The sequence below is a fragment of the Narcine bancroftii genome, chromosome 11, assembly GCF_036971445.1.
Source record: "Narcine bancroftii isolate sNarBan1 chromosome 11, sNarBan1.hap1, whole genome shotgun sequence".
NCBI lineage: Eukaryota > Metazoa > Chordata > Chondrichthyes > Torpediniformes > Narcinidae > Narcine > Narcine bancroftii.
Window position 1 is genome coordinate 17,481,958 of NC_091479.1, and position 27,052 is coordinate 17,509,009.

The window sequence follows — 27,052 nt, forward strand, 5'->3', positions numbered from 1 at the left end:
CGAACGTGCCGGCTGAAGGAGCGCCGGCTGCCGCCCCACTACTGCCCGACGGCGGGCGGGGGGGTTCTCCGAGCCGGAGAATATACCTACAGGAGGAGGTGATCCTGGGGGCCAGGCTCCCCGCTTTCAGGGGGCCACCCGAGAGCCGCATCAGGGCAGAACAGGCGGCTTTCCAGAGGGGGTATTCTGGCCACCTGAACTTGTCCAAAATCAATGGCAGTGGAAGGCTGGGAAAGCCTATCCATCAGAGCTCTGCTTTCATTGGTTTGACTGAACCCACAGAGATGTATCTTTTCAAAACCCCCATATGAATGGAGCTCGATCAGCGCTGCGGGGCGGAGGCGTTAGGACCCGGAGAAGTTCGTGAAACTTTCCATTAAGTTTTCTTCTTTCTAAAACCACCCTGTGACTTGCCTTCCGGGGATTTTCCTGCGGTCTGAAGTCAGTTAGAACCCGCTGGTGCTGAGGGCAGGGAGCGCTCAGTGACGGGGCCGCTGTCCCTCCCCAAGCCCCGACCCCATGCCGGCTGTGGACACGGGGACCCGCGGCGGCTCAGGTGAGTGCCCTCCCTCCCCTTTGCTTGCGCGCAACGGAGAGGGGCTGACACGCTCGGGGGTCCCGGCTCTGACCGCGGAGAGAGGCTGGATGAATCTGCCGGGAAGGAGGATGCAATGAACCATTCGGCCCTTCTAGCCTGTCCATGCATGGACCTGTCCAACTTCTGATCCCACCTCACCACTGATTCCATGCTCCCTCCACTCCCACCCCCCCCTCATCCCCCCCATCCCCCCCCCCTCCTCCCAAACCCTTCACCCCAATTCATCAAATATTTCTTGGCTTCAAGCAAGACAGTTGCAGGAACATTTTTCAATCGGGTCAGTCATATGTGTCAAGATTCATGAAAGGTCCAGCCCAGCTTTTTTCTTTTCACTCACATCCCACCTTAAGCAATCCCTTCCTAATCACAGATCGGGGTTGCTTAAGGTGGGACGGGGGGGGGGGGGGGGGGGGTGGGGGGGGGGGGCGGTTGAGAATCGCTGCTCCAGATCCAATTGTTACTGAAATATTCGGCTGGGGACAAATGGTCATTGCCCCGTTTCCTTTGGAGTTCTGAGCCCCTGCACATAACGAGTCAACGAGGGCCGATTTTCAAACTTTTTCTTTCATGTACACCTAATCAGAGATTACCGAAGGTGGCAGGTGAGTGGAGAGAAAACTGCTGCTCTATGCGGGCATGGTGTTAAGGGGGGGGGGGGGGGGGGTTTAGGGAGAACTCCTTCACCCAGAGAGTGGTGGCAGCTTCCACCTGGATGTGGGCTCACTTTTCTTAAGAAAACAAAAATTTCACAGGTGCGTGAATGGGAGGGGTACGGACTGGGTGCGGGTCAGTGGGACGAGGCAAAATAATAGTTTGGGACAGGCTAGAAGGGCTGAAGGGCCTGCTTTCTGTGCTGCAGTGTATTGAATTTTATATTCAGTTTTTTTATTTCAAAAGTTGTAAAGCTGAAATAAAAATAAATTAGGATTTTTTTTTTTAAAAATGAGGCATTCAGCACAACGTCCAGCCCACCAGGCTGTGCTGCCCAACCCCTGTACGCTTTTAAATAGAATGGGAGCACCTGGAGGCAGACACGGGGAGAACGTACGAACTCCTTAGACAGCTGCAGGATTCGATCTTAGGTCATTGGCGCTGTGCTAACTATGCCGTCCTAAGGTGCATTTTTTTCTTGGTACCTTGATGAAGGGGCTCAAGCCCGAACTGTTGGTTCTGTATCTTTGCTTTATAAATTACGCTATTTCACTGTTGAGTTTCTCCACCACATTTTTTAAAAATCTCAATTACAAAGAAGTGCTTGTGATTGCAGGTAATTAAAGTGGGGCGGGGGAATGAGATTTGTATGAAAGATGGACTGAATAATTTAATGAGGAAAGCCTGGGCTGTAAAAGGGATTGAGGCACCAGTGAACCAAACCCTGGAAGAAAGTCATAACACGACAGTCTTGTTGTAGGGTTTCAGCCTGAAACGTTGACCATTCTGGGTTTTTTTTTCACCTCTGCCGCTACTTGGAGCCCCTCAAGCCAGTTGTTTTCTTTCCCTCCTCCTGAGACCCTCCAGCATCCGCAGTCTTGTGAGAACGTCCTGTGTTATCGTGTAGCAGGCTGTGACGAAACAGGAACTTCTGGGATAGTGGCCTCTAACAGAGTGGTGAACAATTTCCAGTTCATTTTCATCTGACTGGGCTTATACAACCAGACGAGCCAGCATTCCTCTGGACTACAGTACACGCACGCACGCACGCACGCACGCACGCACGCACGCACGCACGCACGCACACACGCATGCACGCACACGCACACATGCACACACGCACGATAACCACATACATTCAAAATTTAATCTATTATAATAGTAATAAAACAGTTGTCATCACAAGAAATTTTTTTTTGATGCTCCCTCCTCCCAGTCATCGAGTGTCCATAGATTTGCTTCCACGGGCCCCACAGACACTCAGAGTCCAGTCCAAATCATTTGCAACCCGAGCTCCAGATCCCATCCTCTGGCACGGCCAGGAACCCTGCGGCACCCTTGCATCCCGGTTCCGATACCTGGTACCCCCTCCAGCCAGTTCGAGCAAATCTCCAACAGCCCCCAGCTTCCGCGGGTTCCTCGCCTCAAGGAATACACTGCTCTCTCACTGGCCCGCCGCCATGGTCCTCTCCTGCGCTTCTCCTTCTCAGGTGGGGGGGTGGGGTCTTCCCGTCCTCTGGTGCCCTGGTCCAGTCCCTCTCCTTTTCCTGGAGCCTGCAGACCCTCGTTATTGCTGCTGACTTAACAGGCGCCGCCATCTTGGACGCGGACCCCCGCGGTCGGGTGGGGGGGATTAAACTGAAACCACCAATGGATTCGAACACCGCGCGGAGTCGACGGCAGTCGGCTGGGTGGCTGCACCCCACGGAAGCACTGCAGCCTCACTCCCGCAGCGCTGCCATCTTTTGTAGTTTAAAATAAATAGATATAAATGTTTTGGGATGATTTACTCGGCTACAGGAAGCTGTTCATCAATCCCACAGCCTGCGGGAAGAGGCTATTCCCCCGCCTGCTAGTCCTGATTCGTTCCTGATGGTAGTTTGCCAAAGATCCTGTGCGCTGGTTGGAAAAGGCCCTCAATCATTTTTTTCAACCAAGATTGGTGAGCCCCAGGCACGTGACCACACGAGGGGCAATTGTGCAAGATTTTCGGTGTCAGTGCTGCTTAGTCGCTCAGCAAAAGGGGGTGTGAGGTGCTCTTTCCGTCCGATAGCCAACAGGTCACTCTTGGGCAAGGTGTAGCACCTGTTTAGCCCTCCCCCCCCCCCAATCAGTGAAGCCATTGGATGGTTTTCAAAAGGCAGCTTTTACAAATTGGAATTTATGATTGTAAAACGAAAAAACGCTGGGCAGATCAACTGCAACTGAAGAAGGGAACGGGAAACCACTTCAGGATCGTGAACCCAACATCGACGGCGGTCTCAGCTCAAAGACGGAGCCTTTGCCGAAGGAGAACAGGGGAGGCAACAACTACAATTCGGAGGGTCAGAGACCGTGAGGGAAGGAGTGACGCGATGGCCCAGGCCGAACGGCAGGGCAACTGAATGATGATGTATAAGATCATTCTTCTAGCTGTTCAACATTCAGAGAAGATTGGGAAAGAATGGTTGGCAATATTATTTAAATATGTTTTTACAGGATTACAAAGGTGGAGAATAGCTTAGAGTCACAGACAACTTGTTTGGAGCTTTTTAACTGTTCAGAATCTTAGTGGGTTTTGAGAGAGTAAGTAAGGAGAAACTGTAGTCACTGATTAACTGAGGTGAAATTATTGGATAGAATTGCAGCAAATTATTAATGACATGAATACAACTTCAAAAGGAAATGAGTAAATATTTAGTTAAATAAAGGGTTGTGGAGAAACAAAGGCTTTCAAAGAAACAGCATGAAAGCAAAGGGTTAAATGTTTATTGACTCAATGAATTACTAGGACACAAGTTGAAGCCAGAGCAGGAAAGGTGTTATCCTCGGGTATGTCCAGTACGGAGGGAAGGCGAGACTTTGCTTAGGCCCGAAATCTTTGCCTCCGATAGACACTGGGAAAAAAAAGATTGGCTGAGTTCCTGCAGCATTTTGATTACTTTATTGCAATCTCAGTTTCACTCTGAGATTCCTGGTATTCTAGAATCAGTTGTATGGAGTACTTGGTACTGGTCCATGAAATCCTTCCCAAAATTTAACCGAATACTTCTGAGCTGATTAAAGTGAGTGGACAAATGTTTAGGACATTGGTTTAAATAGAGTGGAGGACAGTTTAGGGGAGGTAGGTTTTTAAATCTGAGAGTGGTGGATGCCTGGAATGCATTGCCAGGGGTGGTGGTAGAGGCTGGTACAATAGGAACATTCAAAAGGTTCTTCAATGGAGAGTCGTGGATGTGACATAGGGAAGGATTAAATTGTTGTAGAGTCAATTTATATCAGAGCGCAACAGTGTGGGTCAAAGGGCCTGTGATGTTCTATGTTCAGTCCACTGTCTGCACTCTCCACCCATAGTTTCATCTAGGCCAGGCCAGGCCCTGCCTCTCCTCTTCCTCTCGCCTCACTCCCCTCTCCACTCTCAGCCCTGATGCAAGCTCTCGACCTAGTGCGCGACATCTTTCGGCTGCTCCCATCGGGAAAGGGGTACAGGAGTATCAGAGCCGGCACCACCAGGCTGAGAAATAGCTTCTTCCTACAGGCGGCGAGAAAACTGAATGATTGAAGGAACAGGTCACACTGACCTGCCAAGACTCCCGTAATTGTTTGAATGAACCAGTGGTTTACAAACTTCTTTCTACTCACGCCACCTATACCATTGGTGCTCTGTGATTGCTTAAGGTGGGATGTGAGTGGAAAGAAGAAGTTTGAAAACCACTATTTTAATCGTCCCTCATTGACTCGTTATGTGCACGGTTCCAGAACTCTAAAGGAAATGGGCCATCAACAATTTTTCTCAAGCAAAATATTTCAGTAACAATCGGGTCTAGAGCAGTGATTCTCAACCTTCCCTTCCCACTCACATCCCACCTTAATAATCCCTATGCCATTGCTTCTCTTTGATTAGTAAGGGATTACTTTGTGGTGGTATGTGTGTGGAAAGAAAAAGTTTGAAGACCCCTGGATATTTGTCCTCCATATGTACTGTTGGTCTGTATGTGTGCGTTGTCTGGTTTTGTGTTTCCATGCTTTGGGCAGTTTCATCTGGTTGTACCTGACAATGTGTCCACTCTCTCTCTCTGCCTCCAGGAATACTGCTTGATCTTTAGCAGTATGTGTTTGGTGGTTGATTATACTCTCTTTAATCTCCCTGGCCTTTCTGGTAACCTGGACGATATTTACCTCTCAGCCAGGTTTGCAGTGGTATTATTTTTAACAATCATTGGTTTGCAAGTTATCTGCCATGTCTCCGAAATTGAAACAGTGGTTAATTTGGCCATAAATTGCTCTGGGACTTCTAGTTCAGGCATTGTGTGTTATTTTGTTTACATGTGTTTGTCTTGAACACCTTTTCACAATGTTGAAGACTTGTAGAAATAAAGATCGTGTTGAGGGCAAATGCTTGTTGGCTGTATTTCAGAAGGGATCAAATTCTAAGTTGCCTGTTGGATAGAACTTGTGTGGTGATTCAAATATCAAAGGATTTGCACTGACTCCCTGTAAAAGAGGATGATTAATGAAAGCTGTTATATCAGAATCTGAATTAGAATTTATTGTCCTGAACCTGTCACGAAATTTGTTGTTTTGCGGCAGCGTCAAAGTGGAAACGCCTTGCAAAATAAATTAAAATAGAGCAAGAAAAAGACAAAGTGAGGCAGTGTCTGGTGTTCATTGTTCATTCAGGAATCTGATGGCGGAGGGGAAGGAACTGTCCTTGTGCCGCTGGGTGCTCGTCTTCAGGCTCCTGTACCTCCTTCCCGATGGTAGCAGTGAAGAGGGCGCGGCCTGGGTGGTGGGGGCCCTTGAGGATAGGGGCTGCATATAAGGGACAGTGCAGCTCATGTAGTGGTTAGCGCTGCGCCTGTACAGCGTCAGCTATCGGGACCGGATCAGGATTCTAATCCCACGCTCTCTGTAAGGAGTTTGCACGTTCTCCCTGCGTCTCCATGGTTTTCTCCAGGGGCTCTGGTTTTCTCCCACCCTTCAAAACGTACCGGGGGGATTTGGGGTGTAAATTGGGCAGAATAGACTCGTGGGGTGAAATGGCCCTGTTACAGAGCTGTCTAGATTTTTTTAAATTAAATGTAAAAAGTTTTAAATTTGAAACAAATCTGCTCTACATAACTGTGGATTTAAATCTGGTGGGTTTGCTTGTGTGTAGGACCACAGCACAGCAAATGGCCATTTGGCCCTTCTAGTCTGTGCCAACCCTGGTCCCACTGGCCCTCCAGGGCCTCTCGCATCCACATACCTATCCAATTTACACAATCGAGCCCGCATTCACCACATCAGATGGCAGCTCATTCCGCACTCCATGAGTGAAGAACTTCCCCCTAATGTTCCCCCTCAACCTTTCGTAAAAACATCTGGATAACAAGTCATTTACGCGGTGCCTGTGAAAATTATATATCTTTATAATGGACACTGCCTTCTGATTTAAGCATGGTTTTTCCTTCAAATGTAAATTGGCATCTTAATTGGTTGGGATGATTCCGTAGCTGGTTACTGTGGTAGAGACTGCAGGTAAGGGCATTTTGGGAAGTGTGTAGTTTGGGTAATGTGGAATTTGCGCACTTGCTGAGTGGTTCATCTGCAAGGGTGAAATAATGTATGTGCAATGCTCTACATTTCATGACATTTAAACAGTAAGATCACACAGGGAAAATAACTCCTACCAATGGAACTCTGCCAGTCCTTTGAAAGGATTTCATAATGAATCCCTCTCCACCTCTCCTGTGCTCTTTGATGGGTAGCAAGGCTGGTTTTTCTTCCCCCTAATATAAACAGGATGTACGTTTATCTGTGGCCGGGACTTCTTTGTGAGGCATTAATTTGCTGACATTTAAGTAAAAATATTTAAATGGGAAGAACCACAAGGAGCAGACGGTTTAACCCAGTGGTTCTCAACCTTTTTCTGTCCACTCCTAGCCCGCTTTAAGTAATCCCTATGCCATTGGTGCCCTGTGTTGCTTAAGGTTTGTAAATCACTGTTTTAATCATCCCTCATGGACTCGTTATGTGCAGGGTTTCATAGCTCCAAAGGAAATGGGCCAATGACAATTTTTCTCAAGCCAAATGTTTCAGTAACAATTGGGTCTGGAGCAGCGATTCTCAACCTTCCCTTCCCAATCCCATCCCACCTTAAGCCATCCCTTCCTAATCACAGAGCATCAATGGCATAGGGATTACTTAAAGTGGGGTGTGAGTGGACAGAAAAAGGTTGAGAACCACTGTTTTAACCCTCTGGACTCTGCCCATTTTTTAACCTTTCATCATATATACTCCAGCCTGGGTCCATGAGTATGAACCAGTCCGGGAAATCGGGGACATGTAGAATATATGCTTATTGCTAGTTCCTGAAAACTGACATGGAGTCCAAAGAATTAATGTGTCCATACACTAATGTGGCCAACCCTTCTGCCAGTGAAAATGGCCTCTCCTATCCAACTCCTCCAAAATATCGATTGCTTCCATTTTACTGGTTAATCTTTCTCGAGCTCGTTCTGCAAACCATCTCTGTTCCTTGAGCCCCTCCACTATTGCTTTCTGTTTCCTCCCCTCGGTTCTGTTGAGCATTGGTCAGACAACATCTGGAGTACAACTGTATTGGTTCGTCGTGGAATACTTGCTTTTGAATTCCAAAACCAATGATTAAAGCATAGGATTAAATTTTTTAATTAAATGGTTTTATTGACATCCAAGTGTGGGTTTGTGAAGCCTTTACTAAATCCTTAGCAGTTTCTCTATTCTTACAACTTTGTCACAACTTTAATTAGGAGTGCGTCATGTGGTTGTACATGATGTGGGGGTTAGAGGGGAGGCCGCAGCAAATGGTATAGGTACTTGTCAACTCCACATACGTGGTATTTTTGATGGTATCCCCAGACAATCTCTCCGTTGGACAGTACTGGACAGGCCTGAGCTGGCTTAGCTTCCAAAATCAACCTGCTGAAGAGGACTGATTTGCCAATCCATCTCTCCATATTCTTCCCTCCTCCGCACCCCCTCGCCCCATCTCTCCATCCTCTTAGACTCGATGCTGCAACCACAATAAATGCACTATATGTTCTGACACATACGTACACCCACCTCCAGCCAGGCCTGTACTCAGTGGCTTCACTATGTGCAGTAACACCCTCCTCCCCCATATATAGTTGTAAAAAATATAGAATTATATGTGATAAATATAGTTGTAAATTCCTTAAATGTAATATTTCTTAGATTACAGGAATACTAGCAACAGAATTGTTTTGTAAAATCTTTCTACGTTGAATTACATTATTAGTAACTGAGCAGAAACCTTTTTTTGATTTTTTTAAATTTCTCAAAAAAGTTATTGATATCGGTTCACAAATACCACGATATTGTAGCCAAAATACCAGAAAATTTGAGAAAATCAGTGACTATAAAAACACTGGCAGCAACGAAAACAACAGCGTCGGCTGATGGCGTGCGCAGACGAAACCACGTGATCTGAATGATCGTTGTCATTGGGGAATAACGAGAGCTCTGACCGGACCGTGTTAGAAGGTTCAAAAAGTAAATGAGCATCAAGTTTCAGCCTTGTAGGGCTATTGATACATGTAAGCTGGGTTGACTAAAAATGTTTTTGATGTTAGAAACTAACGACAGGGATATTTTAATTTTTAAAAAATAGTAAACTTCTGCTGAAACATTGCACAAAAATGTTATAGACAGTCATTTTGGCTCACCCAGTGAGGTCCGCACCATTTAGTGACACCAGTGCCTGTACTTGCTGGAGTCTGGAATGATGAGGTGGGATCTCATTGAAACCTACCTAATATTGACAGGGATAGTGTTACGAGCCCAGAGGACCCTAAAACCCACCAGCAATAGAAATTCACCAAGACAAATGGTTACTTAAACAAAAGTTGCTTTAAGTTATCTTTAAACATGAAAACAGAATCAAATTTTAACTTATTGCTATTAACTTAACCCCTTCTAATTCTAAGCGCACGTGTATGTAATGTGTGTGTGTAAGTTCAGAAAATTTCTTTGATTCACAGTCCAATCTCACTTCTCACTCCTCCAAGTTCATCAGTATCAGGTCATTCTTGTACTGTGCACAGAATTTAACATTTATGTATTTCACCAGGCTTTGGTGCTTGAAAGGTAAATGGTTACCGCTCATGAAGATTCTTATCAGTTTTCAGAGAGAGAGATTTGTTGATCGTTGGACACAAACTGATTCTTTCTGATCAGCCTCTTCAGTGTCTTGCGGAAGAAACTTTCCCCATCAGGGTTCTCCATATGATAACCTCTTTCTTTCAGCTCACCACAGAGTTCTTTTTTGTTTCTCTTATTTCAAGCGAAGCATTATACAGCCAGTCATCTCCTCTTGTATGGACCACAAGGGCTTTGACCAGCTGAACTAAGAACTCACAACCCATCTTCAAAATGAGGGTTTTCCGCAAGCTTGCCAGCTTGTCCTATTCCAGTCCCAGCTGCTGCTACTGAACTGTAGAACTGAATTCTCTCTTCTCTCTCTCTCTCTCTCTCTCTCTCTCTCTCTCTCTCTCTCTCTCTCTTTCTCTCTCTTCTGAGTCCATTCATCTGTTGCTTTCCAAAACAATAACCCATTACTCCACACCATGTCCAATTAACACCTACTTGTGAAGTCCTTCATCAAAGCAGTTTCCATTGTCTTTGCAAAGACCCTGGGAGTCTGGACTGTCTGGCTGGAGCAGAGCTCTGCCATTTTAAATGAGATCTGTGTAGTGTTTGTTTGTGACCTACACTTTTAAAAAAAAACACAATTTATCTCCTTTAAAACATATCTATATACAATATAAAATATAACATAATCTGTCTCAATAGATAGTAGTAGAGAGTCTAGGGCCAGAGGGCACAGTCTCAGAATAAAGATGCCCCTTTAGAACAGAGATGAGGTGCAATTTCTTTAGCCAGGGATAATGTATCCAATACAACAGATGGCTGAGGAAGCCCAGAGCTTTCGAACATACATTAACTGTTTCTGGCGCCCACTCTTAACCCTTTTGTTCCTGGGATCATTCTCACAGCCCTCTCCAGTACAGGAACATCCTTCCCTTGATATTGGGCCCAAAACTACTCATACAGAGATTTACCAGGATGTTGCCTGGATTGGAAAACCAATCCTTATGAGACAAGATTAGCAGAGCTGAGACCTTTCTCTTCCGAGCATAGCAGGATGCGAGGAGATTTGATAGAGGTCTACGCAATTGAGGGGCATAGACAGGGTGGACCGCCAGCACCTGTTTTCCAGTGCAGGATCAGCCAACACGAGGGGACGTGCGAACAAAATGAAGGGAGGGTGGTTTATGGGAGACATTGGGGTAAGGTTTTTGTATGCAGAGTTGTGGGTGCCTGGAATTCCTTGGTGGGGGTGGTGGTTGGAGGCTGAAACCTTTAAGAGACTCTTAGGCACAAAATAGAGGGTTAGGGAGCATTTTGTACTTTTTTTAAGGAACGGATATATGGGTCGGCACAACATTGAGGGCCATAGGGCCTGTATTCTGATGTAGTGTTCCATGTTCCATGCCTTATAAAGCCTCACCATTACATCTTTGCCTTTACATTCTGTTCCTCTCAAAATTAATGCTAACATTGCATTTGCCTTCCTTATTATTGACTTAACCTGCAAGGTAACCTGTAGGGAATCCTGCACTGGGACTCCCAAGACACTTTGGATCTGCTCTCTGAATTCTTTCCCCATTTAGAAGATGGTCTGTCTTTATTCCTTCCACGGCACACTTCCCAGTGCTGTATTTCATCTGCCACTTTTGACGTGCCTCAACCTATCCAAGTCCTTCTGCAAACTCCTTTCTTCCTCAACACCACTAGCTATCTTTGTATCATCCAGAAACTTGGCCACAAAGCCTTTAAATCTTCATCAGAAACCAAGAACATTGTGTTCCCCTTCATAAATCAATGTTTATTTTGACTAATCCCATTTATATTTACTAAAGGCACTGATTTACGCCTTTACTTTAACAAAGGACTCCAGTGTTTTCCCTTCCACTATCGACTTCCGCTAACTGGTTGTAGTTCATGATTTTACCAACGACCTTTATTTAAATGCAGTATATGCCTGTATATAAGGATGATCTACAAAACAAAATTTCACCTTAAAGTCAGGTTTGTCCTGTGTGCCGGGTTGAAAATTCGAACCTTGACGGGGAAGTCTCAACATCTTCCTACCGGCTCCGACGCAATCTCACGCCACGCCCCGGTTGTTATCAGCAAGGTCTCAGCAGTCCCCCCCCCCACCACCATGAGGATCCGTCCACCCGGTTCGACTGCCGTCGGCCCTGTACAGGCTTTAAACGTCCTGTTGCAGGAGCCGACAGTGGTTCATCTTAAAATATGCAAATAAAATTAAGACTTTTACGTTGGTAAATTGTTATTCAAATATTGTGATTTGCTTCTAACAACAACCACTGGTCAGTGGTAAATGCCGTATTTTTTTTATTAGGGGGGTGTTGCCCAAAACCTGTATTTTAGTTGGAAATTTTGGGGTCGTCCTATACAGCACTGGGTTTCACGCCATCTTCCAATCTGCCCAATTGTCTGCTCGCTCACCTATAGAATTTCATGAAGTGGCAAGCAGTGCTCCTCCAGTTAAATGCCTGCCCCTTTCATTGCTGTGGAATGCAGTTGTTAGGTTCTGGAGATTTATGATGCCTTTAATTCATTTCCCCCTCCATAAATCTTCGTCCGCGAAGCCAAGCCAAAGAAGAAAAGAAGAATTCATTTCCTACTTTTTCTTTCAAGCAGTGCCGATCCCCTTTTACTTTAGACAGGTGGTTCCTCACCTTTTCTGTTAAGTTATCTTCCGAGAAGATGAACCAAAGGATTTGCTTAATTAAATTGCGGGACTTTGGCTACAAGGGGCCTACTAACTTTCTTTCCTCTACTCGTGGAGGCTTTTGCAGCTGTTTTATGCTACACACGTTTACTCTCGCTTTTTTTTTGTCTTCAGTCATTCTTTTGATTTTCTTTGCAAAATTTCAAACTGATGATTATCTGATTATATTTTCTGCAACTTTGCATGATTTTTTTGAATATTTTAATTTTTCCAAGTGTCCTACAGAATATTATTACATACATCATATACATGGTATTTTAAAAATTACAAATCCCCTCACCTCCAACCAACTGCTAACATTAAAAAAGAAGGGGTGTTTGCCATATTTCATATTTCTTTCTCAGATTATGTGATCTTTTCCGGGGGGCACAACTTTGCGTTTCCATATTCCAGCGAGTCGGACTTCCATGTAACCGTGATACATCTCCTGGCTACCACGAGTTCAGTCCTCACGAACTGGATTTGATACTTGGATAGTTTAATCCTGATAACCATTTATCACTCAATAAATACCGTTCTGGTTCCAATGGAAAATCCACTTCTATAATTTTTGTCAACATTTCTGCCAAGTCATACCGAAAGGATCTTATTTTTACGCAGAGCCCGGTTGAATGTATAAAAGGAATATCAAATTATTGTCTGGAAAGACCAAGAACCCCATTCTAAAACACATAATTTGGATATGGTAACAAATTAATAAATGTATCGGTCTAAAAGTGGGGGTTATCTTCAAAAACCCCCTTGTATCAAAATGAGTTAATACCAATGACATTAGGAAATAAAATCCTTGGTACTTGGCACCGTAAAGGGATCAAGTGTATCGAGGATTGTTATGAACAAGGACAATTTATAATTTTTCAACAGCTAAAAAATAGCTATGATTTGCCAAATAGAATTTTCTTCTGCTATATTCAATTAAGAACTTACTATAATTTTGCTTTGGATCCAATATATTAACTTTTGTAACTTTTGAGGCATAATGTACCAGTAGAGATGTACTGCATGAAGGTGAGATGTTTTAATACTCCCCTGGAATCCTTTCCCATTCATTATGTACAAGAAAATTATTGTACAGAGTGGGATGTATGTGCACACTGCAAACCGGGGAAGGGGGCTGAGGACGGAGCAGAAAATGGGGATTGGTGGTTCTTAGGCTGGGTGTCGGCATTGTGGAAAGGGTTTTTGGAGTCATCCCTTGTGCAGGAAGTCCTGGCCAGTGAGCCAGTCAGAAAGCAGGGAATACAAGGGTGTCTTTTTTTCTGGTTGGCAATCAGTGGTGAGTGGGGTGCCACAACTGTTGCGGTGGCCCGCAACTGTTCAAAATACTTGTAAACGATCTGGAAGAGGGGACAGACTGGAGTGTATCACTGAGTCACCTACTATCACACAGTTGTGAGGCCCAACAGTGAATGGAAATTCAGACAGACTGACCTTCAAAATTGCTGGATAACGAAAAGCAAACTTATAGCCCTTTCGCCATAAGACATCTTTAGCGGAATTAAATTCCCTTCATCTTCTAATCGGCATTAAAAAAACACACTATTGTTTTGAATCATCAGCGGAGATTGACTCTGCCGCGCTTTCTGTACCGCCATTCGTAAAATCATTTCTCCATCTTGATACTTCAAACAACGAATCAAGACCGCCCTTGGTGTTTGTCCAGGAAGTGGTTTTTTCCTCAACGCTCTATGGGCCCGATCAAGTTCCAAACCTTCAGGAGAAAACTCTTTACCCAATACCTCTGAGATAAAAATTTTTATTGGGTCAGAACCTTCAACGTCCCCTGAAAGACCAACGATTTTCACATTATTTCTCCGGCTTTGATTTTCCAAAGAATCAATCTTCTTCAATAAATCCCTTCTTTGAATCCCCTAATCTACAAAAGAACCTTCCACTTTTTCCATTTTTTTCTTTATTGCGCTCCACTTGATTTTGACATTCAGAAAAAGCTGTTTCAATTTTAAAAAAATTATCTTGTACAATATCAACAGATTTTATACATCTGTTAATATCACTTTTAACTACAGTCATTTCTTGTTTCATAGTTGATATTCATTTTTGTTTTCACCTCCATAAAACCTTGGGTCATTTGAGTTGACATTTGTTTTGACATATTATCCATTTGAAAAGCAATCCCTTCCAAAACAGTGAACACTGAGTCCAATCCAGATTCCATAACCACTTATTGAGGTCTACCATCTATAAGTACAGGCTTCTCCTCCTGGGCAAATTCCAATAAGGTAAGTTCCTCTTCACCTTCAGTCACCATAGGTCCTCTGACTGTGCGGCTGCGGGTCTGGACACCCGATGCCAGCACCCTGGCCTCGTCGGGCGCCGATGCTCGGGCTCCCCCACTTTTTCCAAAAAGTCCTGGACCCGGGATGCTCCGCACATGCCCGGCAGAACCACCGGATGCGCAGGGGCGTCCTCCGATGCTACACTGTGCATCCCCGGGCCACCCAGCAATGTCGCGGGCTCACAAGCCCGTTTGTCGGTTGGGCTGCCCACGTGCATGGCTTCACGAACTCACCGAAATGCCGGCGCTATCTTGTCACTGCAGGATCGGCACCGAAGTCAAACTTGAACGGGCAGGAATCCTCTGGGGTTTGGAGACTCCCAACAATGACTCCATGGATTCGGCTGTGCAGGTAGGCCTCAGTTCGTCTATTCTTTTATATGATAATTTCTTCTGAAGTTGAGTTTTAGATTTCTTCACATTAGTAGCCATAATGAATCACTGTTATTCAAAGAACTATAAATACTATTTTTAACCACTTTTATACTTTTTAAAAGTTGGGTATTTAATAATCCAGCTGGGGAAAGGTGGAACACACGTCTTTCTTCTATGCCATCTTGCCACGCCCCCCTCAAAATGGACGATTGAGTGACTTTATTTCTCCTCTCTTATGAAATTGCCCTTTTACACCTGTGATCCTGATATTGCAAATATTGTCACGTTACCCACAATGCCTGAGCTGACTGTGATTTTTTTTTAATTGAACTCCTCCCATCTCCTCTTCACTACCTCCATCCCGCCATCCCCTGCAGCTCTCTGAAGGCTTCCTCAATGCTGCTATGGGTATCTGCTTCCACCACCTCTCCTGGGAGCCTGTTCCAGGCACTGATCAACCTCTAGGTTTGTATATGGGAAAACTTGCATCACAATTCTCCTTTAAACTCTCCCCCCCCCCCCCCCCCCCCACCTCCAGAGTTGGCATTTGTCTCTTTAACAATAGTTCTTAGGCTTTTTATAAACATTGAAATGAATGTTGAGCTTTCCAGGGGGTTTGATGACCAAGTTCTCACATGCTGAATAATTTCCTCCAATGGATTGCCCTGGTACACTTTTCTGGTTACCTTCTCTGCACAAGTCCATCGGCCGACCCATGCAACCAAGTGGGCTGTTGCAATGAAAATGAGGATGAAATCAAGTCCATCTATTCAAACTCCCATTAACCCATTGGCAAGTTCTGTTTGTGATACAAATTGAAATCTTATTGAACACTAGGAGAAAATTCCGGGTACAGGAAAGCCCCCCCCCCCCCCCACCCTGCCCCAGTATCCGGCACCTACGGAGATTGTTGATGCCGGCTATGCAAATTTTCTGGTTGCCTGAGACCCACTCTTGCAATCCCTAATTAGTACACCTGCAGTAAGAATAGTGAATGGGTCTTCACTTTACACCACTTTGGCTTTTGAAATGGGGGACCAGGGGTGGGGGAGGGGGGACCGGGGGGGGGTGGAGGAGGGAGAAAGGGCCAGGGCGAGGAGGGAGGAAGGGCCAGGGAGGGAGGAAGGAAGGGCCAAGGGGGGCCAGGGGGGAGGAAGTGCCAGGAGGGAGGAAAGAAGGGCCGGGGGGCCAGGAGGGAGGGACCGGGGAGGAGGAGGGAGGAAGGGCCGGGGGGAGGGAGGAAGGGCCAGGAGGGACCAGGGGGGTAGTGTCAGGAGGGAGGGAGGAGGGACTGTGGGGGAGGAGGAGGGAGGGAGAAAGGGACCGGGGAGGAGGAAGGAGGAAAGGCCAGGAGGGACTGGGGGGAGGAGGAGGAGGAGGAGGAAGGGACCCCTGGGGGGGAGGAGGGAGGAAGGGCCAAGGTTTTCCCAGATCACACAAAGTGTGAGGGTTGTTCTTCATGGGGCAGGGGGTGGGGGGAAATTATTGAGGAATGGGATTGCTCATTGAGCATGTGAATGCAAATTATCTGGCCAGCTCTTTGAACTTGAGGATGTTTTTTTTTTAAACTTGGACATAGTCCTTTCAGCCCACAAGCCTGTTCCACCCAATTGACCTACTCCTGTGGGAGGAAACTGGAGCACCCGGAGGAATCCCGTGCAGACCCGGGGAGAAAGTACAAACTTCTTACAGACAGCGCCAAAATCGAACCAAAATCGCTCGCGCTGGAACAGCATCGCGCTAACCGTGCCATCCGGGTAGTCTGTCAACGTGAGGAACGCACGCTGCCAGTCCCCAGTCACAACCACCAACCACAAGAGCATTTATTAATTTACTAAAATGACAGAATAAATATCAGTTAAATAAATATTCACAGTTGGTGCCAGGAAAAAGTGTTGTTTCGGTAAATGCAGACTGATCTTTTGGTGGTCGTGTATTTATAGGCCAGTATTGTGGACAGGATGGGCCGAAGGGCCTGTTTTCTATCACTTGACTGAAGAGGACCCTGTGTGCCTGATGTGGCAATGACCCTTTTTAGCACTGATTTCATTGAGCTCTTCTTCTTCAGCGTGCATTCTGAGTGGTGCTTGTATCTTGGGTGTAAATGACCCCAAGGAAAGGATGCTGATCGACCCTCCCAAGAGCGTTTCAGGTGGGAGAAAGAAGTCATCCATTTCACGACGTCAGACCGTCTCCGTGCAGTACCTGTTTGAAGAGTAGTGACTTGTCACGGAAAACACGACAGAAAATGCACTGGAAGTCTGGGGACTTTTCCAAGTTTTGGGGCCTGACCCGACGCGTTGATCCAAAATAGCAAGTGCGGTTATGTTTATGGGCTTTTACTTCCTCCTGTCCTGCTGGATCCGGAGGCAGCCTGAGCTGTTTGTATGATTAATCTGCATCATGTCTTCAAGCCCCACAGGATGACAGAGTGTTTCTTTTTTTTGTTGTTGTGTGGCAGTGACTCCTTGGTCAGTGACTGAACAAAAAAGATGTGCGGGCATCCGTTTCCATGAAAAGCGGCAGCGAGAGGGCGTGGGCATAAGGAGGATGAACTGGGAGGAACAGTTTAAAGCAGCCTTAAACCTACAACCGAGAGAAAAGCCAGGTAAGGGAGCATTCAATTGAAACATAAGCATCAAATATTAAACAAAGATGAATGCATTTATTTTGCCAGAATGTTTCTTGGTCTCAGTGGTTTCAGCCAAACTAGTACAGTTACTGTTGCCAAGATGAATCAAAACGTTAAATTTAATTGAAAAGTTATGAAGGAAAAAATGAATCACTGACCAGAAATCTTACTGAAGCTACAAGTCCAACTGTTTTAAACAGGATAGATACTTGGCTTTTTTCTTTAAAAATTTCAAGATTCAATTTGTTCTCACAGAAATAAAACAGTGAAATTGTGTTTTGCCTGATGCAAGATTTGCTGGCAGGAATTCTCTAAGCGCCACTTACAGTCAGAGAGAGAAGCCAAAGCGAGTTCCACCCAGAGTCACCTCCAGCTCTTCCACAGCCACACAGAGTCCAGTCCCGACTGCCGGCAACCTGAACCTCTGCTGAGGTCAGGAGCCCTGCAGTGAGCTCGGCCTCCTCCTCGTGTACACAGTTTAGATACCTGGTGCCCCCTCCTGCCAGTTCGGGCCAGCCTCCAGTAGTCCGCAAATCTCCGCAGGTTCTTCGCCTCAAGTCGCCAGCAGCCTGCCACTGGCAGTGGAAGAGTTGAGGGGGGGGGCGTGGAGAGAGTGGGGGTGGGGGTGGGTATGGAGCCGAGGGCAAGGGAATGCTCCTCTTGTAGGATGTCGATTGTTAGGGAAGTTGGTAGCTTCAAATGAGAGAAGGTCATCCAGCTGATTCTCCCGACAAGCCGAGTTGAGGCTTTAGAGCAGGAGTTGGATAAACTCTGAGCATTCGGGAGTCACAGGGACACTATTAGACCTAGGAAATAGGAAGAGGATAGATGGGTTACAGCTAAGAGCGGGAGAGGGAACAGACTGGTAGAGCAGGGTCCCTGGTGGGCGTCCGCCAGAAAAACGAGTATACCGTTTAGAATACTGTTGAGGGGGATGACCTACCAGGTACAAGCCATTGCAATCAGGTCTCTGGCATGGTGACTGGTCCTATGGCTAAGAAGGGAAGGGGAAAATGAGGCAAGCTCTAGTGATAGGGGATTCCATAGTTAGGAAGACAGATAAGAGGTTCTGTGGAGGATCGTGAATGGCGGATGGTATATTGCCTCCCTGGTGCCAGGGTCCGAGATATCTTAGATTGAGTTCACGACATCCTTAGGTGAGAGGGTGATCAGCCAGATGTTGTAGTCCATGTAGGGACCAATGACTTAGGTAGGAAGGATGAGGAGGTCCTGCAAGGAGAGTTCAGGGAGTTGGGCGCTAGGTTGAAGAAGAGGACCTTCAGGGTTGAGATCACGGAATTGCTTCCTGTGCCATGTGCTGGAGAGGTTAGAAATAGGAGGATAAGGCAGCTTAACATGTGGCTGAGGACTGGTGTAGGAGGGAGGGCTTCAGATTTCTAGATCACTGGGCTCTGTTCCAGGGAAGGTGGGATCTGTAAAGACAGGTTGGATTGCATCTGAACTGGAAGAGAATTACAGGTAAGTTGTTAGTCTTGTTGCAGAGAGTTTAATCGAGATTTACAGGGGGAGGGGAATCAGAATGTTAGTGCAGTTAGTGAGGGGGGGGGGGTGAAGGATAAAGGTCGTGTGAGGACTGCATGTATAGACAGAAATTAAAAGTTTTTAAATGATAGAATTTTTTTCAGGTGTATTTATTTTAATCCAAGGAGTATTGTAAGAAAGGCTGACGAGCGCAGGGCATGGATTACAACACTATTGCTATTAGTGAGACTTGGTTGCAGGAGGGGCAGGACTGGCAGCTCAATGATCCAGGGTTCCGTTGCTTCGGGCATGATATAGAGGGGGAGGGATGAAAGAGGGAGGAGTAGCATTGCTAGTCAGGGAAAATGTCTCTTCTGTGTGAAGCCGGACAGCCAAGAGGACTCATCTATAGAGGCCATGTGGGTGGAGTTGAGGAACAGGAAAGGCGTGACCACACTGATAAAGTTGTATTATTGACCGCCCAATAGTTAGAGAGAATTGGAGGAGCAAATCTGTAGAGAGAGAGCGAGAGATAGCAAACTGATGTAAGAAGCAGAAACTTGTGATAGAAGGAGATTTTAACTTTCCAAATGTTGACTGGGACTCCTATACTGTGAAAGGGCTGGATGGCTTGGAGTTTGTGAAATGTGTTCAGGAAAGTTTTCTAAATCAATGTCTAGAGGTACCAACAAGAGAGGTGGCAGTACTTAATCTCCTATCAGGGAACCAGACAGGTCAGGTGACAGATGTATGTGCAGGTGAACATTTTGGGTCCAGTGACCATAATTTCATTAGCTTCAAGTTAATGATGGAAAAGGGTAAGTCTGGTCTTCATGTTGGGATTCTAAATTGGAGGAAGGTAAAATTTGTGGAAATGAGAAAAGATCTAGGAAGAGTAGATTGGGATATGTTGTTTTCTGGCAAGGGTGTTGTCGAGCTCGTCGAAAGAACCAAAGACTTGTTGATCCAAACCAAGGCTTTTATTAGCAAAAGACAGGAGCTCTTCATAGGTGGCCGACCAGTCCAGAATGATCCGACCTGGCTAGGGACACAACCCTTTAAGGCCCAGACAGTAGGCGTGGCTAAGCTCTCAGCCAATCGCTGTAAGCACAGTCATTACATACTCTAGATACTGTGACTATATACATTGGTGATAGGCCTGTACTATCACAGGTGTGTTGTGAGTAGAAGGCCTTCAAAGGTGACATTTTGAGAGTGCAGAGTTTGAATGTTCCTGTTAGGATTAAAGGCAAAGTTACCAGGTCTAGGAAACCTGGGTTTTCAAGGGATATTGGCAATCTGGTTAAGAAGAAGAGGGTAATGAGCTGCTTGAAGGGTACAGAAAATGCAAGAAAATACTCAAGGAAAAGGCAAAAAGAAGACACGAGGTTGCTCTGGCAAATAATGTGAAGGGTTTCTACAAGTATATTAACAGTAAAAGGATAGTAAGGGACAAAATTAGTGGAGCATCCTATAATGGGGGAGATCTTGAATAGTTTTTTTGCATCAGTATTTACTCAGGAAACTGGCAGAGTGCACAAGGAAGGAAGAGAAAGAAACGTAAGAGTCATGAAACAGATGGAGATTGAGGAGGAGGAGGTGGTTGTGGCCTGAGAGCAAATAAAGGTAGATAAATCCCCTGGGCTGGATATGATATTCCTTCAGACCTTGAGGGAGAATAGTGTAGAAATTGCAGGGGCCCTGGCAGAAATGGGTGAAGTGTCAGAGGATTGGAGGGTAGTTCATATTGTCCCATTGTTTAAAAAAGGCTCCAAAAATAAACCAGGTAATTATAGGCCAGTGAGCCTGACATCCTGTAGAGCTCGTCGAAAGAATCAAAGACTTGTTGATCCAAACCAAGGCTTTTATTAGCAAAAGACAGGAGCTCTTCACAGGTGGCCGACCAGTCCGGAATGATCCGACCTGGCTAGGGACACAACCCTTTAAGGCCCAGACAATAGCCGTGGCTTAGCTCTCAGCCAATCGCTGTAAGCACAGTCTAGATACCATAACTATATACACTATGTACATTGGTGATAGATCTGTACTATCACACATCCGCAGCAGATAAATTATTTGAAGGAGTTCTGAGAGTAAAGATATATAGGTGTTTGGACTTCCATGGGCTGATTAAGAATTGTCAGCATGGCTTTGTGTATGGTAGATCATGTTTAACAAATCTTGTAAAGTTTTTTTGAAAAGGTTACCAAGAAGGTAGATGAAGGAAAGGCTGTGGATGTTGTCTATATGGACTTTAATAAAGCCTTTGACGAGGCCCCACATGGGAGGTTAGTTCAGAAATTTCAGACACTGGGTATTCAAGGAGAGGTTGTAAACTGGATTAGAAATTGGCTGTGTAGGAGAAGACGGAGGGTGGTAGTGGATGGTTACTTCTCAGACTGGAGGCCCGTGATTAGTGGTGTGTCTCAGGGATCTGTGTTTGGACCATTGTTGTTTGTTGTCTATAATAATGATCTGGATGATAATGTGGTAAATTGGATCAGCAAGTTTGTTGATGACACAAAGATAAGGCAGCGTTGTGGGCAGCGAGGAAAGTTTTCAAAGGTTGCAGAGGGATCTGGACCAACTGGGAGAATGGGCTAAAAAATGACAGAGTTTAATGTGGACAAGTGTGAGGTTATGCATTTTGGAAGGGCAAACCAAAGTAGGACATACACAGTAAAATGGTAGGGCATTGAGGTGTGTGGAGGAGCAGAGAGATCTGGGAATACAGATACATTATTCCCAGAAGGTGACATCACATGTGGACAGGGTTGTAAAGAAAGCTTTTGGTATCTTAGCCTTTAGAAATCAAAGTATTGAGTATAGGAGTTGGAATGTTATGTTGAAGTTGTTTAAGACATTGGTGAGGCCAAATCTGGAATATCATGTGCAGTTCTGGTCACTGAACTACAGGAATATCAATAAGATTGAAAGAGTGCGGAGAAGATTTACTAAGATGTTGCTGGAGTTGAGTTACAGGGAAAGATTAAACAGGTTGGAACTTTATTCCTTGGACCAAAGAAGAATGAGGGGAGATTTGAAAGAAGTTTACAAGATTAAGAGGTACAGATAGAGTGGATGTGAGTAGGCTTTTACCACTTAGATTGGCGGAGATAAATACAAGAGGTCATAATTTTAAGCTGAAGGGGGAAAGGTTTAGGGGGAACATTAGGGGGAAGGTCTTTACTCAAAGTGGTGGGAGTGTGGAATGAGCTGCCATCTGATGTGAATGCGGGCTCGATCGTGTGTTTTAGGAATAAGTTGGTTAGATACGTGGATGGGAGAGGACTGGAGGTTTATGGAATGGGAGCAGGTTAGTGGGACGAGGGAGTTGATGGTCAGCCCAGACTAGAGGGGCCGAATGGCCTGTTTTCTGTGCTGTAGCACACTGTCTATGGTGATTGCAGGCTCTATTTAAACATTTAAGGGTTATGGACTGGGTACAGGTCAGTTGGACGAGACAGAAAACTAGTCTGGCAAAGACCAGAAGGACCAAAGGGCCATAATGTTTTATAGTGCTATGAGCTGATCCATTTTCCCACTCAGCCCCACTGCCTGGCTTTCTCCCCGCCTTAAATACACCCAATGACCCGGCCTCCACAACCGCCTGTGGCAACAGATTCCACAGATTCACCACCCGCTGGCTGAAGAAATTTCTATGCATTTCTGTCCAAGTGGACGCCCTTCAATGCCTCTTGCCCTCGACTCTCCCACCGTGGGAAACTATCTTTCTACATCTACTCCGTCCCTGCCTTTCTGGTGAGTAAAATAGCTGCAAAGTATAATTTCCTGATTCGCCCATGAATGTCTTTAATAAAAAGGGACTGGAATTGGAAATGTGATTTCAAACGAATTGTTTTAAATAAGTTGGATGAAGACCTATTGGCTTGTTTCATTTCCCAATTCAAAAAAATTCTCGAGACAAACCTATCTTTTATAAATTTAGACCTGCAACACGGTAACAGTCCCTTTTGGCCTGTGAGTCCGAGCCACCAAATTAACCTACAACCCCCAGTACATTTTGAACGGTGGGAGCAAACAGGTGCACCCGGAGAAAATGCACGCAGGCACAGGGAGAACGTACAAACTCCTTATAGACATGCATGGGATTCAAACCCAGATCGTCGGTACTGCAACAGCATTGTGCTAACCGTGCCGCCATTGATCTAATGGCAAATGACTTGGCCGCCAGGAAACTGGGTGCTTATGGCACTCTTTAATGGAATAGGATGGAGATTCCTCCTGCTTACCCACCCCCACCCATAATAGATGTAGACACACCCCGACAAAATAAACGGATGACATGTTTTTTTTTTAATCTGTGATAAAAGCAGTCCTGTTCACACTGGAGCTGATTTGAAATGGATCGGCAATGATACCACCTCCCTTGACGGTTAATTCCCATACTGATTTACTGGCAGGTGAACTGTTAATTACTGGGTTCGTGCCAGTGTGAAAAGGGCTTAAGATTTAGTTCCTGTTGCAATGTACACCTGGGTTTGAGCTTAAATTTTTTTTTCAATTTTTAATTTAGACATACAGGAGCGTAACAGGCCAATTCAGTCCTACAAGTCTGTGCCACCCAATTTACACCCCAATAACCTACACCCTGGTACGATTTTGAAGGGTGGGAGGAATCCCACACAGACACGGGGAGAACATACAAACTCCTTACAGACTTGAACCCAGGTCTGGTCCCAATTGCTGGCGCTGTAAAGGGGTTGTGCTAACAGATAACGCCAACTCCTTTTGTTAAATGTGAAAGGTTCTGAGACTGTAAGGATGGGATAAATAGGAAGTGGGCTCTATTATTGGAGGTATTAATCCTTTAGGAGTTCCCTGGAGACTGGACCGCTCCCTCCATGACTCCCTTGCCCACTCCTCCCACCCCATTAATTGTCCCCTTGGTACCTACCCCTGTGACCACAGGAGATGCTCCACTTGCACCCACACACACCTCACTTCACCATAATTCGGGCGGCCCAAACAATCCTTCCAAGTGAAGCAACATTTCATTTGTAAATCTGCAGGGATCATCCAGTGCTCCCGCTGTGGCCTCCTCTACATTTGTTGACCCCCTCGGCTCTGTCCACCACAATGATGTAGATCTCCCAGTGGTCGCCCATTTCAATTCTCCATCCCATTCCCTTGCTGGAGTTTCTGTCCATGGTCCCATGCACTGCCAGACTGGGGAAACAGCACTCCAACTTCCGTCTGGGCACCCCTCCAACCAGATGGCATTAACATTGACTTCTCCGGATCCTGTTAAAACCCACCCCCTCACCCCAATCTTCTTCCCTGTGTCTGTTTTCCCCCAGTTCTCTCTCTCTCTCTCTTTCTTTCTCTCTTCCCTTTTCCCACTGTCTCCTTTCACAGAGTTAAAATCAATATTCACCTCTCCACTTAGCATATCCAATGAATGCAGCCAGAACAAATGTTAGAGAGGAGCATTAGCGTGTTAGAAGGTGGCACAGTACAAAGCTCAAAAACTTGCTCAGTGGGGGTGTGGGATTGCTGTTACCAGCATCTGCCTCCAGTGATGCTTAGCATACACTAGTGACGCGGCCTAGGGCGTGGGGAGAGTCACTAGCATGCATCAAGCTAGATACTAGTGGCGGGAGCAGGTCTGACGGCAAGCGATATCTGCGACCGTATGTTGAGGGGGAACAGCACCTCACTTTGAGGGGGGGAGTAATGCTCGCGGATGCCCCTCTTGGCATCGACCCTGAACTAACATCTTTTATTAGTCTGGACTTTATTCTGACGTCTTGAGGAAGGGCTCGGACCCAAAATGTCGGTCATATATATCTTTATCTCCTATGGACGCTGAGAGACTGGCTGAGATCCTCCGGTATTTACTGTGTGTTTTTACCAAGAATGGATGTGTTTGGCAAGGATAAAGTGTCGGAGTATTTTTTTTTCTTCGAAGGTTTGTTTTACAGCATTTGAATCCATGTTTTTTTTATTGGAAGTTAGGGTAAAGAACGAAAATCCAACAGGTCTGGGAGGCCATTTGTGAAATTTCAAAGGTGTTTGTACCTGCAGCCCTCAATTCCAGTGGCTCTTCCAGCCTCCTCTTTATTACCTCTTCATTTCTACCGTTTTCTGTCTTCTAGCCCATCCTTGCCAGTTATTTACTCCAATTCCGCATCCTCTAATATTTGCTCAATGGCCTCCTGTGTGGCACCTTGTAGGAGATCTTCTGAAATCTTCAAAGCTTACAATGTCCAGTCTTTCGCTCCTTCCTACGTCTCTCATCAGGCTTGTTTTCTCCATCGGGTTTGAAGCTTGTTCATCTGATGTTGTTGCAAAATGACCGATTTTTTTTTTTTTAAATGCCTCGCTCCGCAGGAATTGTCATCACAAGACAGCCCGAGTGCGCCTCTGTCCCAGTTGGCTACCAAATCACTCTTTATTGTTCTGCCATTGGACCCACACCATTACAGTACCAGTGGTTCGAAGGCAAGAAGGAGGTAAGCAATGTTATTACACCGTGAGTGCTTTCAAATCCATGAGCCTGTTACCGTAATTAGCTCAATTATTTATTGAGGGATCAGAATCAGAAATTATTGCCGTGAACAGGTCACGAAATTCGTTGTTTTGCGGCAGTGTCACAGTGCAAACGTTCTTATAAACCACCTTATAAAAAAAAGTCAGTGTCTTTGGGTCATTGTTCATTCAGGAATCTGATGGCGGAGGGGAAGAAGCCGTCCTTGTGCCGCTGGGTACTCGTCTTTAGGCTCCTGTACCTTTTTCCAGATGGTAACAGAGTGAAGAGGGCTTGCCGAGGGTGTCCTTGAGGATAGAGGCTGCTTTCTGAAGCCATTGCCTCTTGCAGATGTTTGAGTGAATGAAATCACCTCTTCCATTGCTTTAACCTTGAAATGAGCTCCCAGCAATTTGTGTTCAAGTTTTTTATCATCCAGTTGTACTTTACAACTGGATGAAACAATGTTCTTTGGTCCTCAGTGTAAAAAAAATCCCAGAGATCGGGACTGGAATTCGAATGCTGTCTGTAAGGAATTGGTACTTTCTCCTCGTATCTGCATTGGGTTTTCCCCAGGGACTCTGGTTTCCTCTCACCGACCAAAATCTGCTGGGGTGGGGGGTGGGGTGGTTGTAGGTCAATTGGGCAGCATGGCCTCATGGGCCAAAAGGGCTGTAGGTCTAAATTTAGGGAAAAAAAGAGAGTAGACGAGTTCTTCTTCATCTCAAAATTACAAAACGATCATCCAACCCTCCAGTTTAAATTTGAAATGCAGGTGTTTACAAGCGATTTACGGTATATGCAGTACATTTATTAAAAAAAATATTGTTAAATAATAGTAGAATCTCAGAAGGTGAGTGTGAGCAGATCAGTGTCCTCCCTGCCTGGGAAAAAGCTGTTCCTCAGCCTGGCAGGGCTGGCTCTGATACTCCCGCATCTCTTTCCAGCTGCAACATGATGTGTGGTAGAGGTGTTTACCGATTTTGCGAGCCCTCCTCGGACAACAATTCAAAAGGTTGCAGGACGTTATCCTTGTGCTGACATGTTGAAGAGGCAGTTTCTTTACATAGTGGTCATTCCATCGTAAATCCTAAATTTGATCCAATCTGGATGTCTTTGAAGATCCTCGTAATACTTCAGAGTTTCATACTCAATTTTTGTGCCTTGTAATCAAGAATGCTTCAAGATTTTTTAAATTATTGAAGGAGTTTCAAGGAGTGATATGGACAGTACGGTTGGCGTGGCGGTTAGTGCAACGCTGTTACAGTGTCAGTGACTGGAACCGGGGCTTGAATCCCACACTGTCTGTAAGGAGTTTGTATGATCTCCCCTTGCCTGCTTGGGTTTCCTCCCACATTGAACCGTGTAGGTGTACTTGTGCAGCACGGGCTAGTGGGCCTAAAGGGCCTGTTGCATGTCTTTAAAAATTGTGAGCTTACATCAGCACTCTTTGCTCCACCCAAACTCTCCATTCAGATGTCTAAAGGGCTAAAATTGAATGAGCTCATGGATATGGGAGGAGTCCCTTTCCTCCTTCCCCTTCCCATCACAGTACAAATCTTGGCAAGACCCAGCACTGCCTGAATCGTCTAGTTAAGGGAGTGGTCTGAAAAATCAGTACAGTTGGGATTTGGGTTCTGAAATGCCAGCACTTGCGAGTAGGATCTTGGCCATACTGTTACCAA

At 45.5% G+C, this 27,052-nt stretch overlaps 1 protein-coding gene across 2 annotated transcripts in view; it reads left to right on the forward strand.

Moving 5' to 3' along the window:
- Positions 1–363: 363 nt before the first annotated feature.
- The window catches only part of malt3 (MALT paracaspase 3), a 135,453-nt gene continuing 108,764 nt past the window's right edge, over positions 364–27,052 (forward strand). For both annotated transcript variants that reach the window (XM_069902737.1, XM_069902738.1), the window contains exons 1-4: positions 364–556; positions 14,653–14,740; positions 17,225–17,371; positions 25,232–25,353. In XM_069902737.1, coding sequence (XP_069758838.1) covers positions 17,314–17,371; positions 25,232–25,353 — 180 coding nt within the window. In that variant the 5' untranslated portion in view covers positions 364–556; positions 14,653–14,740; positions 17,225–17,313. The remainder of the gene's footprint in view (positions 557–14,652; positions 14,741–17,224; positions 17,372–25,231; positions 25,354–27,052) is intronic.